Source organism: Acipenser ruthenus, chromosome 27, assembly GCF_902713425.1.
Source record: "Acipenser ruthenus chromosome 27, fAciRut3.2 maternal haplotype, whole genome shotgun sequence".
NCBI lineage: Eukaryota > Metazoa > Chordata > Actinopteri > Acipenseriformes > Acipenseridae > Acipenser > Acipenser ruthenus.
This window is the reverse complement of record NC_081215.1, coordinates 26,533,210-26,545,273: the sequence shown is the minus strand read 5'-3', so window position 1 is coordinate 26,545,273 and position 12,064 is coordinate 26,533,210. Positions and strand designations below refer to the sequence as shown.

The 12,064-nt window shown below is 41.2% G+C and overlaps 1 protein-coding gene across 1 annotated transcript; it reads left to right on the top strand.

Annotated features, from left to right (window-relative positions):
• Nucleotides 1-378: 378 nt before the first annotated feature.
• On the top strand, nucleotides 379-11,530 carry LOC117432437 (tetraspanin-32-like). Its single transcript, XM_059002550.1, has 8 exons — nucleotides 379-549; nucleotides 1,114-1,228; nucleotides 2,869-2,966; nucleotides 4,662-4,736; nucleotides 7,152-7,253; nucleotides 7,700-7,789; nucleotides 8,672-8,755; nucleotides 10,372-11,530. The coding sequence occupies exons 1-8, from the start codon at nucleotides 484-486 to the stop codon at nucleotides 10,465-10,467; spliced, it is 726 nt and encodes a 241-aa protein (XP_058858533.1). The 5' UTR covers nucleotides 379-483; the 3' UTR covers nucleotides 10,468-11,530.
• Nucleotides 11,531-12,064: the final 534 nt, after the last annotated feature.

The window sequence follows — 12,064 nt, the reverse complement described above, 5'->3', positions numbered from 1 at the left end:
TTGCAAACCATCATGAGAATTACAGCATTTGTACTCAACAGTGGATAGTTATATATTATACATACCAATCATAAATGACCATACATATGAAATAACTATTTCATATTTATATTAACATAAATACAATAAGTGTGTCTCAGAAATACGATCAGCAAATTAAAGGTTCAAGTAATTCATATGAGAATTCAAAAGATGAGAAAGAAAGAAAGAAAGAAAGAAAGAAAGAAAGAAACATTATATAATAGCATAATAATAAATATAAAAATAGATAACTTGTTTAATAACTTTTCCATATTTGGTTTATCGACCTTACTGATCTGTTCTCGCATCTTCCAAACGAGAGAGGATTACATTTCCCAGAACACCCTTCGAGTCGAGAACCCACGGTAGAACACTCTGCTTGAAAAGTTGCGTTCTTCTTGCAAGTGTCGCTGTCCTGTTTGTTCTGCTGCTACTCTGGAGTTAAAAAGGAAGGACCGCAAAATGCAACGCCAGGTCTGGATGAGAATGATTAAAATTCACCTGCTACTGAACAGCCTGTTAGCCATGGTAAACATCGGCATTTCAAATTCGCCTCTTCTATATACAGTAGATATAACCCTTGCAAGATAACTTTTTAGACGTATAGTACACTATTTATTGTACAATGTTATTCTTAAACACGGTGTAATATTTTGTCATGCGATGCTATTTACGTCATTTTTGTTTTCTCGAGTTATTTTGTTGTTGCCAATAGAAGTTTAGATGTTTAGTTCAATATGCTTCTGCTTTTTCTTCTGCTATGTTATTCAGCCTGTAACAGTAATCTGCCTTCTTGTATTAAAGGTGGGGATAGGGTTAATAAACATTTGTGTTTATTTTCTTATTTCCTCTTTTAAATGTTACTGTTTTTATGACGCTACATTTCTTTCTGTAACTGTGTTTAATTTCAAAGACAGTTCTGGAGAGATAGGGAAAAGCATATTTAATATGGTAATTGTATAGTATAACCGCGGGGAAAGCATGAGGAAACTGCAAACTTACCATGACAAAGGGTATTATTATATATCTGTATTGTAACACAAATGCAAAGCTGACGCCTGCCAGTAACCCGTGCCTTTATTGCGTTTGCAGATTCTTGGAGTGGCGGTCATCGTCATGGCCCTGTGGACCGGCCGTGACGCCCGCTTCACCGCTGTGCGTAGCATCACTGTGGAAAACAACAACTACACAACAATTCACAGCGCAGGTGAGCTGACGAGAACCGTGACGGTAGTTACTGAAACAGTAGTTTTGCTATGCATCTCGTCCGCCACCCTTCACAGTGCACCCAGCACTGCCCCCAGGTCCGGATTCTTGCTTGAGGGCTCAGGAGGGCTGCATGGAGCAATAGAATCCTGCGTCCAGTTGCATAAAAACACCTTCAGTAATATTGCTATGAATTGCTATGTGTTCAAGTAAAGCGGTTGACCAATAAGAATTGAACTGGGTGTAACAGTTACATTTTCTTTTTTTTGTATGCATACTATTTAATATACACATATAATGTATGTATTGTATTGTCTTTGAATTTAATAAAAAAACATATTTCCTTATTTTCCCCTGAAGTGTTGCTCGAGTTTAAGGGTGCTTCAGGAAGCAGCTTAACACATTTAAGAGTCAACACCCTGGTTAACGGAAAATGTAGTCTAAAGTGTTATAGTTAAATTAAATTAATTAAGGCGCTGTGAGCCAGCTACTGAGCCGTGTTTTATAATTCTGACTCACTAGCACGACCTTCAGGTGAGAAAAGGTACTACAGGCAACAGCCTGTATGCTGTAAAGAAGCATTGGCGCTGACAGTGTGGCAGTTTGTGGTTTTCAGAGCGGGGTGTGACAGTGCAGGCCTGGTGATCTGGCTGCAGTGATAGACCACGCAGGCACTGGCTTGTTATCCGAACAGGAAGAAATAGAATAGTTCTGTGTGTTATATACTGGAAAATTAACAGACCGCTCTATTTTATTTATAGATTCAGGGCGTTTTTAAGGTCAGACCACACCATGCAACGTCTTTAGATACACTAGCAATGAACTCTAGTGGTCATGGGAGTGTTTATTTTTTTTTTTTTATCAACTCATGCGAAGAGGGACACAGAGAGCTGTTTCTCTGTGCAAGTGAAAAAGAACAAGGATCTTTTTTACATAATGACATTTCTAGAAAGGGAAATGTGAGCTAAATATCCCTTTTACTGTAGCCTTGAGCCTGTGGGGATGAGAGCTAGCTATTATTATTATAATTATTATTATTATTATTATTATTATTATTATTATTATTATTATTATTATTATTATTATTATTATTATTAATGTTGTTGTTAATAATAATAATAATAATAATAATAATAATAATAATAATAATAATAATAATAATAATAATAATAATAATAAACACAAAACAAGACAAATAAAACACTCTTCTCCACAGGGAACCTTATTTCAGAGTATTCAAGTATTCAAGTTCATAGTATTATTATTATTATTATTATTATTATTATTATTATTATTATTATTATTATTATTATTATTATTATTATTATGTGAAAAACTGACAAAAGGTAAAACAAACCCTAGGTTTCTAATTCTTCTTCTCATTGTGTTTCCTCTAGTGCTGTACACTGTGCTGAGTCTAATTCTTCTCATTGTGTTTCCTCTAGTGCTGTACACTGCACTGGGTCTAATTCTTCTCATTGTGTTTCCTCTAGTGCTGTACACTGTGCTGAGTCTAATTCTTCTCATTGTGTTTCCCCTCTAGTGCTGCACACTGTGCTGAGTCTAATTCTTCTCATTGTGTTTCCTCTAGTGCTGTACACTGTGCTGAGTCTAATTCTTCTCATTGTGTTTCCCCTCTAGTTCTGTACACTGCGCTGGCTCTCAGTGCTTTCCTGGTAGTTGCGGGAGTGCTGTGTGCGTCAGGGCTGATCAGAGAGTCCGAGAGGCTGCTGGCTGCAGTGAGTATCTCCCCCTTTGTGTAGGGGTGGTCAAAACCAGGCTTATGGACCAAAACTGACCCCTTAGCCCTTTGAATCCCTTGCATCAGGCAGCCAGTCCACAACAATTCAATATTCTGTAAGGAAATCTAATAATTTCAAGGAACCCCGCTCCCAGAAACCCATGTGCTGCATTTGGCAATGTTGTGTCTGCTCTGTACCAGCCCCTTGTGCATTTGTGCATTTCAATATCCCGCCACTGGGTGGAGCTGTGTTATCACTAAATGGACCCTATTCACTCAGCTGTACAATTATTCTGTTTTGAATAATCATTTACAGATTGATAAGCATGAGACTATTGTAGACTGTTGCTGGCTTCCTTAAGGTTCATAAATACAGTGCACCACAGTTTATTGTTCATGAAATCAGACGTGTTTAAATAAGGGTTAACCATTAGAGAATTTGACAATACCAGCTCTGAGATACAGTACCAGGAAGCTGGGGTTGCACTGAATTCTCAGAAGGTGCAGGATTGCAAGCTCATGCAAACTCAGTGGAGTTGCACTTTTTTTAATCTGCGGACAAGATGACGGTTGCTTCTTTGCAGTGATGAAGTGTACACAGCACTGGCACAGGCTTTGTCAAAAAGGATAGGAAACCAGAACAAAGTTTAAACAAAAAGTAAACCAAAATATTGTTTTACACTACATGGTATCAAACACTGATAAGCTTCCCAGACTATGAGATGTAAATGTAAATTGGATTAAAATGAACCAATACTTACCTATATTCATTGAACTGGTAAAAAATGAAACAGACCCACCACAAAACATACGATTGCTGGATGACTTTTTGACAATACTGTAAGATCCTGTTTTGCAGTACAGTATCTGTATTGGGTCATTCACCAATCTGAACAGGTAGCAGGGCACAATGAATGGGGTGCTGCTCTCCAGTCGTAAATATTGACTTCCCAGCAGGAGTGGTCGAAGTGCTCAGTCACTCCACTCCACTGGAACACTAGCTGTAATATTTCCTTGGCGATCTCAGCCCTGCCATATCTAGTATTTAGAGATCAGCCCCACCTCTGTAATAGGAAATCCATTCCGTTATTAATGGAGCCCCCCCCCCCCCCCCCCTGTAAGATGTTCCCTGCCCCTGCCAGGACTCGCATCATGGTGCTTATTTGACCCTGTGTGCATCTTCATGCCCACGTGTGAAAAATGAACTTTCTAGACTACATCACAGTTTTTTTTCTTGTATAATTTCGTGAAATGGTTTCCATGTGTTTTTACCATTATTATCAGATTCTGTTCTGCAACTTGCTGCTGATGAAAAGGAGCTTGAGAGACCCTGCAACCTTGTAAACTCTCTCTCCCTCCCTCTCTATCATGCTCTCTCTATCTCTCTATCACGCTCCCCTCTCTCTGTTTCTCTCTCTCTCCTCCCTCTCACCCTCCCTCTCTCTCTCTCTTGCCCTCTCTCACTCCCACCTCTCTCTCACTCCCCCTCTCTCTGTCTCTCTCTCACACTCTCTCACTCCCCATCTCCCTATGAATCTCTCTCTCACTCCCCCGCTCTCTCTCCCTCTCCCTCCTCTCTCTCCCTCTCCCTCCTCTCTCCCTCCTCTCTCTCTCCCTCCTCTCCCTCTCCCTCCTCTCCCTCCTCTCTCCCTCTCCCTCTCCCCCCTCTCCCTCCTCGCTCTCTCTCTTGCAGGGGTTCATCATCCTGGCTCTTCTGTTCTGTGTAGCAGTGCAGCTGGGATACTGGATGTTCACACGAGTAGGCGAGGTCAGTACCACACTCAACACCTTTCACCTCTTGGCCTCCTCACTTAAATCCAAGACAAGAATAGCACTGAACTCCAGTTTCTATATATATAACGTTGCAGAATTTTACTCGTTACTTTTAGTATTGTTACAGTGCTTACTGTTGACTGTCTAACTGTTATGCACGATCATCTTTAGAAGAAACCACACATTTTACAATAGCAGCCAGATCGGGATAAGTGATAGCAGCTGCCCTGTCGTGATTAACGAGCATGTCCTTGTCCTATCAGTGCACGGGGCTGCATTCCTACAGTCCAGTGTGGAGGCGTGTGCGTCATGGTGTGAGCTTGGGGTCGGAGGCTATAGCCTTGAGGATCTCCCATGGATTGAGGAGAGCATGAGGGAAGAGGATTCACATAGCATTCCGTAGACAAAGACTTTTCCATCTGGTTCGATCAGTCAAGAATTCATCTGGCGTGGAGAATCCGTATCGTGCTCTCTGCCTCACTGCCGGTGGCTACATGGAATTGAGTGAAAAAGTATCAGTAAGAAGACTATTACAATGCTGTTTGCTGTAAAATCACACAACACTGCCCATTACACTTTGATGGTTTTCCAAGGGAAGCGAATGTGAACAGAACATATTGGCATGCAATATATATATATATAAACTATGCTTTAAATGCAGAATGTATTGAGTTTCCGATGGACAGGACTGTTAGGAAGATGTGCCAGATCTCCTCCATGCCAGTGATGTATAGCTCTCAAGCCGGTGAGTCACTATGAATATTTCAACAGGCTGAAGTGCAATGCGCTGGGGAGCCAGCCTAGCTTTCTTTAATGCAGAACTCAATTACAGAGAGCTGAAGAACGACAGCACTCTAATTTATAGACACGCCACTTTCATTTCTAATGCAGCTTTGTTAGTGTTCATTTCACCACCATTAGAATGATTAAAAATCTCATTCATTTTGGGATTCCAAAGCATTGCAGATTCCCCAAACAACAGGCTGGCATAATCAACACCTACTATAGCAGAAGGTGGAACTGAATGGCACATTGGTGTGCCTACAGATGTGGATAGGGAGAAAGCCAACTCCCCTGCATCTCTGAGAAATAACGCAATCCGAAATCTTTGCCGCAGTGATGGTGTAGGATAGCGGAATGTACCATTTATTTTACGGGTGCACTCTTTGCTGTAAAGAAACCGAATGGCATTATGTGTCACGTTGAAGTGCCCTGTTGGGGTGCAGAATGCTATGAGATTGTTAAACAGAGCCCCCAAGCCTATTTACTGCAAGCTTATTAACATCACTAAGTTCAGCAGAAACACAGCAGAGCAGGAGTGTGAGGACCGCAGCATTGAGATCACTGGAATCCACTCCCGGGTTTTTAAAAGGCAACAGCAATCTTTGGTGCTTTTTGCAAAGCGGAACTGACTACTGGAAGGGAGCGAGCAGGCTGTGCATTGGAAGAATGTGACTCCTGAGAATCGAGGCTTTGTTTCTGATGTACTCCAAGGGGCTGCAGTGGAAAAGAATATGTGGCAAGCACTCTCCCTCTCCAGCACAAGAGCGCTCAGACCCAACGCGTCAGCAGTCACCCTGTTACTCTGTGAGGTGGAATCCTGAAAAAGGGAGGAGGGGTAATAGAGGAACACCCAACTGTACATAATAAGGCTGTATTGTAATCAAGGGGCTCTAGTAAATCCAGTGGCTGATTGATCTCATAACTTTGTGTGATCTTAAAGGACCCAAGTGATTCTGCCTCAGCAACATGCCTGTAATGATTGGGAATGGGGTGAAACTAAATTGCAGGAACACTAGAGAAAGAGATGTGATTGATGTGTAGGACTCTGGGGGAAGGGAGGTGAATTAACACTAAACCCTGGAAGGCTATTGAACACAGTGTGACATTATACACAGACCCTGCCTCCTTCTCTCAGCTCCAGCCCCTACCAGCCCAGCCCATTCCTCAGCGAGCTTGTCATCCCTGCACTGTCACTGTATCCGTAGGGCGCTGGCTCGGCCAGATGGAATCATTTTGTTTGGTTTTGGCTCGGATTTGGCTGCAGCTGTGTTTTTTAATATATATTTTAATATGCAGTTTATTGTTATTATTATTTTATTCCATCTCTCTCTGGTCAGCTGTTATTGAAAACAGTGCTGTTGCTAAGATTTTATTTTTATAGTTTCGTCTGCACACTTTATTATAGAGCAAGTGAAACTGTTCTAACATTCACAAATGCTTCATAAGCTCTAGGTCTTGTAATAGATTAAATACATTTAAAATAAAGAAGGTTTCATTATTTTCCTGTTTCAAAGCTACCATTGTTGGAAAGTGTTGGAAAGCAGAGTGGTACAACACACTGTTGAGTGTTAAATGCATTTCAGCTCTTGAAAAGGGCGCTTGATCCCAACTCTCTCCCCTCCCGCAGGTAGAGGGTGCTGTGATGGATGTCTATGATTTTCTGTACCACGACTTCCTGAGGAATCAGTCAGACTCCGCTGGGCAGCACCTGACAGCCTTCCACACTGCGGTGAGTTCCGGCGCTCTGACGCTGTCTGCCTCTGTCTCTGTGCACCTAACAGAAAGCCTGTTACTGCTACAGGCAGGTCAGATTGGAAACGGGTGTGATTGACTCAGATCCGACCTAGTGTTTAGACACAACGGCCAATTTCTGACCCTGCCTACTTCCGCTGTGATCATGTCCACTTGCTGTTTTTGCTCTTTTCTGAATTTCAGTCTTGCACGTCCCTCCTTATTACCTCCTTTAGTCTCACTGTGAGAGCACTAAATCCGAGGCACCACTGTAGCACCGCGCCCTTTCCCTCCTCCTGACTCTACCCATTGATGAATGAATCAGCCAGTCTGCCTATCTGATGCCTGTGGTCATTCCAATGCTTCTCTATAGCCACTTCACTCCTGGTCTGATTGTCTGAGTGTGAGTAAACCCACACTGCTGTCTTGTCTTGTGTTTTCCAGTTCTCGTGCTGTGGGAAGCACTCCAGTTCTCCTCTCACTGGCCCAGTGGAGAGCATCACATGCCTGGCCGGACTGAGAGCCACGGGGCAGGTAGCTTCTCTTTACACTGAACACGACAGGAATCAATGCATGTCAATACTCCCCCTACACCAGGCAGCAGCCCAATGAGAAATCATGTGATATGTGATATACTGTACAGAACAAACTGCCTCATGAAAAAAGACATCCGTTGAAACATTTGTTGAACCATATAAACCATGAGAAAGTATAGTATAACCATGGGAAAAGCATGGGGCGAAACTGCAAATGTACTGCGCTGTAGGGGCTGTAAACCCTCTGCTCTGTTCTGTTCCAGTACCCTGCTCCAGTCACTGTATATCAAAGAGGTGTACACACAAACTATCATCCAGGCACTCAGCAATGTATCATCTTTAGGAGATCTGATATCACAGGTGGATAGACCTCCCATCGGTTGAGTGTTGCTGGCTTTTAAAGCCTGGTAGTCCCCAGGGAAGACTTAAAGAGTTTGAAAGGCACTTCTAATCAATGCAGGCTAATCTTCTAATCTTACTGGCTGCTTCATAAAGTCAAATGAAACCTGCTGAATAATGTTACGTTAACACATTGAATTACAGACCACTTTGTAATTTTCCATACACTTAACGAAAAACTGACAAAAACTTTAAAAAAAAAATGACATTTCGAAATCTAACATGAAATACTGTACTACTATTATGGCTTCCGGTAGACTTTTGTGACATCATTTTGCAGTTTCTTTCATTACATGATGTTAAATAAAAGATCTACATTCTGTTTTGTAGGTTTTTTTTTTTATTGTTGACGTACACGCTGGGCCAGACATGTTCAGCTATCCCAAATCTTTTACAAAGCCGAACTAGAGGAGGTGAAACGGTTCTCAAAGAATTTCACAAGGTTCTTTTAGGATGTTTTCTAGCTGTGGTGTCTCCTCAGGGCTGCCTGCTTGCAGTGTCTGCTTCCCTGCAGAAGCACATGGACTGGTGCTGGGCTCTGCTTCTCCTCATGATGGCAACTGTGGTGAGTTCTGAATAAAACCACAGCCTTCCTTTGTACGCAACCTGGAATTGCTCTCTCTTTTCGGTTCATTGTTGGGGTTTTAAAGGGACACATTTTGTCTCATTTCCATCGGTCTGTAAAGCTTATATCAGGGTATGACACAAAGGTGAAAGACTTCCCTTTTGAAAGTTTCACGTAGCAAAAGCATAGGAAAGCACAGGAAAGCACAGAGAGGTATGGTAAAGCATAGGAAGCATTGTAAAGCACAGAGAGTTCTGGTAAAGCATAGGAAAGCACAGGAAAGCACAGAGAGGTCTGGGAAAGCATAGGGAAGTATTGTAAAGCACAGAGAGGCATGGTAAAGCATAGGGAAGCATTGTAAAGCACAGAGAGGCATGGTAAAGCATAGGGAAGCATTGTAAAGCACAGAGAGGCATGGTAAAGCATAGGGAAGCATTGTAAAGCACAGAGAGGCATGGTAAAGCATAGGGAAGCATTGTAAAGCACAGAGAGGCATGGTAAAGCATAGGGAAGCATTGTAAAGCACAGAGAGGCATGGTAAAGCATAGGGAAGCATTGTAAAGCACAGAGAGGCATGGTAAAGCATAGGGAAGCATTGTAAAGCACAGAGAGGCATGGTAAAGCATAGGGAAGCAGAGAGGTTCCATGGTAAATGTATAGAGTAACCTAAGGAAAATGAAAAATTACCATGCAAATATACTAAAACCTTTAAGGGTTATAAGTTTCTTTATCTACCTCCATGTTAGTATACTTACAGTAACTGACAGTCCTCCATTCTGCCTATATTAAAAAGCATGAACCACAGGAGCAATCCTACGGACACTGGTTGAATCCCTAGTGCTGTGAAAGGTGGTAATAAAATGCAGGGGCAGGGTATACATTTCTAAGTCTTACATGGTGTGGTTGGAGTTGTGGGTGATTTTGAATAGCATGGCTTCACCTTCTAATAAATTATTCAGCACCCAGTTATTTCTGCATTTCCTTTCACAATTAATGTTCAGAGATGTGAGTTAAACATATTAATGATAATAAGCATGATAGGAATGAGTTATGCAACAATATCTTTGAACAGCAAGGTTTTGCCTGGGTGTTTGAAAAAATAAATAAATAAAGCTGTTTTATTGTCATTGTCAGCAGACTTACAGAAGTTGAATGTGGCAGATCTCTGAACAGAAACATATACATACATACATACATGCATGCATACATACATACTGTACATACATGCATGCATGCATACATACATACTGTACATACATACATACATACATGCATGCATACATACATACATACATGCATACATTACACCAAACCTGGCCGACCCTGTTGCAGTAGAAAATATTTTGGGGGCATGTTGAGTTTGAAGATATTTTTTTAACTGCAATTGTAACAGGTTGTGACCTGTGTGTGAATCAATGACCTCGCACACCGCAAGCAAGCGCCTTAACCACTGTGCCAAAGAGAAAGGCTCCTCTGCATGCATGGTTTTAGAGCTGTTAACCTCCTCTCCTCTCACACAGCACTGCCCTTTACACAAGAATAGCAAAATCGCTGTCCCCCCCCCCCCCCCCCCCCTTTGTGCTGTGCATCACATTCAGATCTCTGTGTCTCTCCAGGTGAGTGGCATGATCCTGACCTCCTTCCTGTTCTTCTCGATCCGCCTGGGAGTCTCCAGGGAGAGGCAGGGGAAGTACACCCTGGCAGGGCGCTAGATTCCTGCTTTCTGGGATGGATCAATTAACATTACTAACCTGGGACCTCTTAATCCCTCAGTATTTCTGTTATTGGTCCACGGATTATCCCTTATACAAGTTTTCCACAGTAAAAGCACAGTAATAAAGCTGAGTGAAAGCATGGTAAAGCATAGGTAAGCGTTGTAAAGAATAGCAAGATATGTTTAAGAATGTTAATAAACATGGCAAAAAAGCATTGGGGAAAACTGCAAATCCCGGGGGAAACTCTTCTATGGGATATCCACATGTGACAGACAGACAAAACGAGTGCATTTTAAACAAGCGAACGTACTGGAAGATTATACGCTTCTGCAGGCTTGTTATATTTATCAACCCGCATGAATTATTCTTTTTATATTCTAATTGTTTTCCCATGTTAATTATATAATCAAACAAGTGGCCAGAAAAGACACACAAGTTATTATTGTATTGTCACAAATTGGGTTGTTGTTGTGTTTCAGTTACATTGTTAATGTCTGTGATTCTTTAAACAGAGACTTGTTGTTGTGTTTCAGTTACATTGTTAATGTCTGTGATTCTTTAAACAGAGACTTGTTGTTGTGTTTCAGTTACATTGTTAATGTCTGTGATTCTTTAAACAGAGACTTGTTGTTGTGTTTCAGTTACATTGTTAATGTCTGTGATTCTTTAAACAGAGACTTGTTGTTGTGTTTCAGTTACATTGTTAATGTCTGTGATTCTTTAAACAGAGACTTGTTGTTGTGTTCCAGTTACATTGTTAATGTCTGTGATTCTTTAAACAGAGACTTTGTGCTGCAGTTCTGGGATTCGGTTTGCCTTCTGAAACTGGTATAATTCCACACAGCGGGCTACTGGTTTACGATGCTGTTTTCTTTTCATGCGCAAACCAGTGGTTTATATCCAATAAACTCAAAAACAACCAAAAGTAAAATTAAAAAATTAAAAAACCCAACACGCTTTTATCTTATCAAGCTTCCAAGTGCAGTTCTATTTTCAGTCCTTCAATGGCAGTAACATTTGCTATTTCTGTAACCATTGTATCATTAAAGCATTATAGATTGAAAAACAATGAGTAGTTTATGTTTCTATAGAGATGATGTCAGTGTTTCTGTCTGCCAGCTGTGTCCTTGGTTGGCTGTTTCTCCTTCCTAACCTCCAGCACTGTGCTCTCTGCAAACTGCAGGCATTTAGTGTTGCAGAACATTGAATGTACTGTCCCTCATGGTTGTGCACCACAGTAAAAGCATAGCAAAGTGTAATACATGGAAAAGCACAGGTAAGCCTTGTAGAGAATAGTGAGGTGTATTAAAGCAGGGTTTCCCATTACTCAATGATGTATTGCCCTCTGTATTTCATCATGTTTAACACATTCAATAGTCTTTTTCTCAAAATTCCGGAGAAAAAATGATTATCCTAAATGTTGTTTTTTACAAACATAACAAGTTAAGTTTAAGTATTATTTTACAAAGGAGGACTATCAAAACTGAACTGGGTGTAGATTGTTTTATCCACCCCCTGGCGCTACTTAAACCTGGACTGAACCATTTCAACCGAAAAGGTCTTTTTTTCTTCTCATTAATCTGATCTGTGTTTG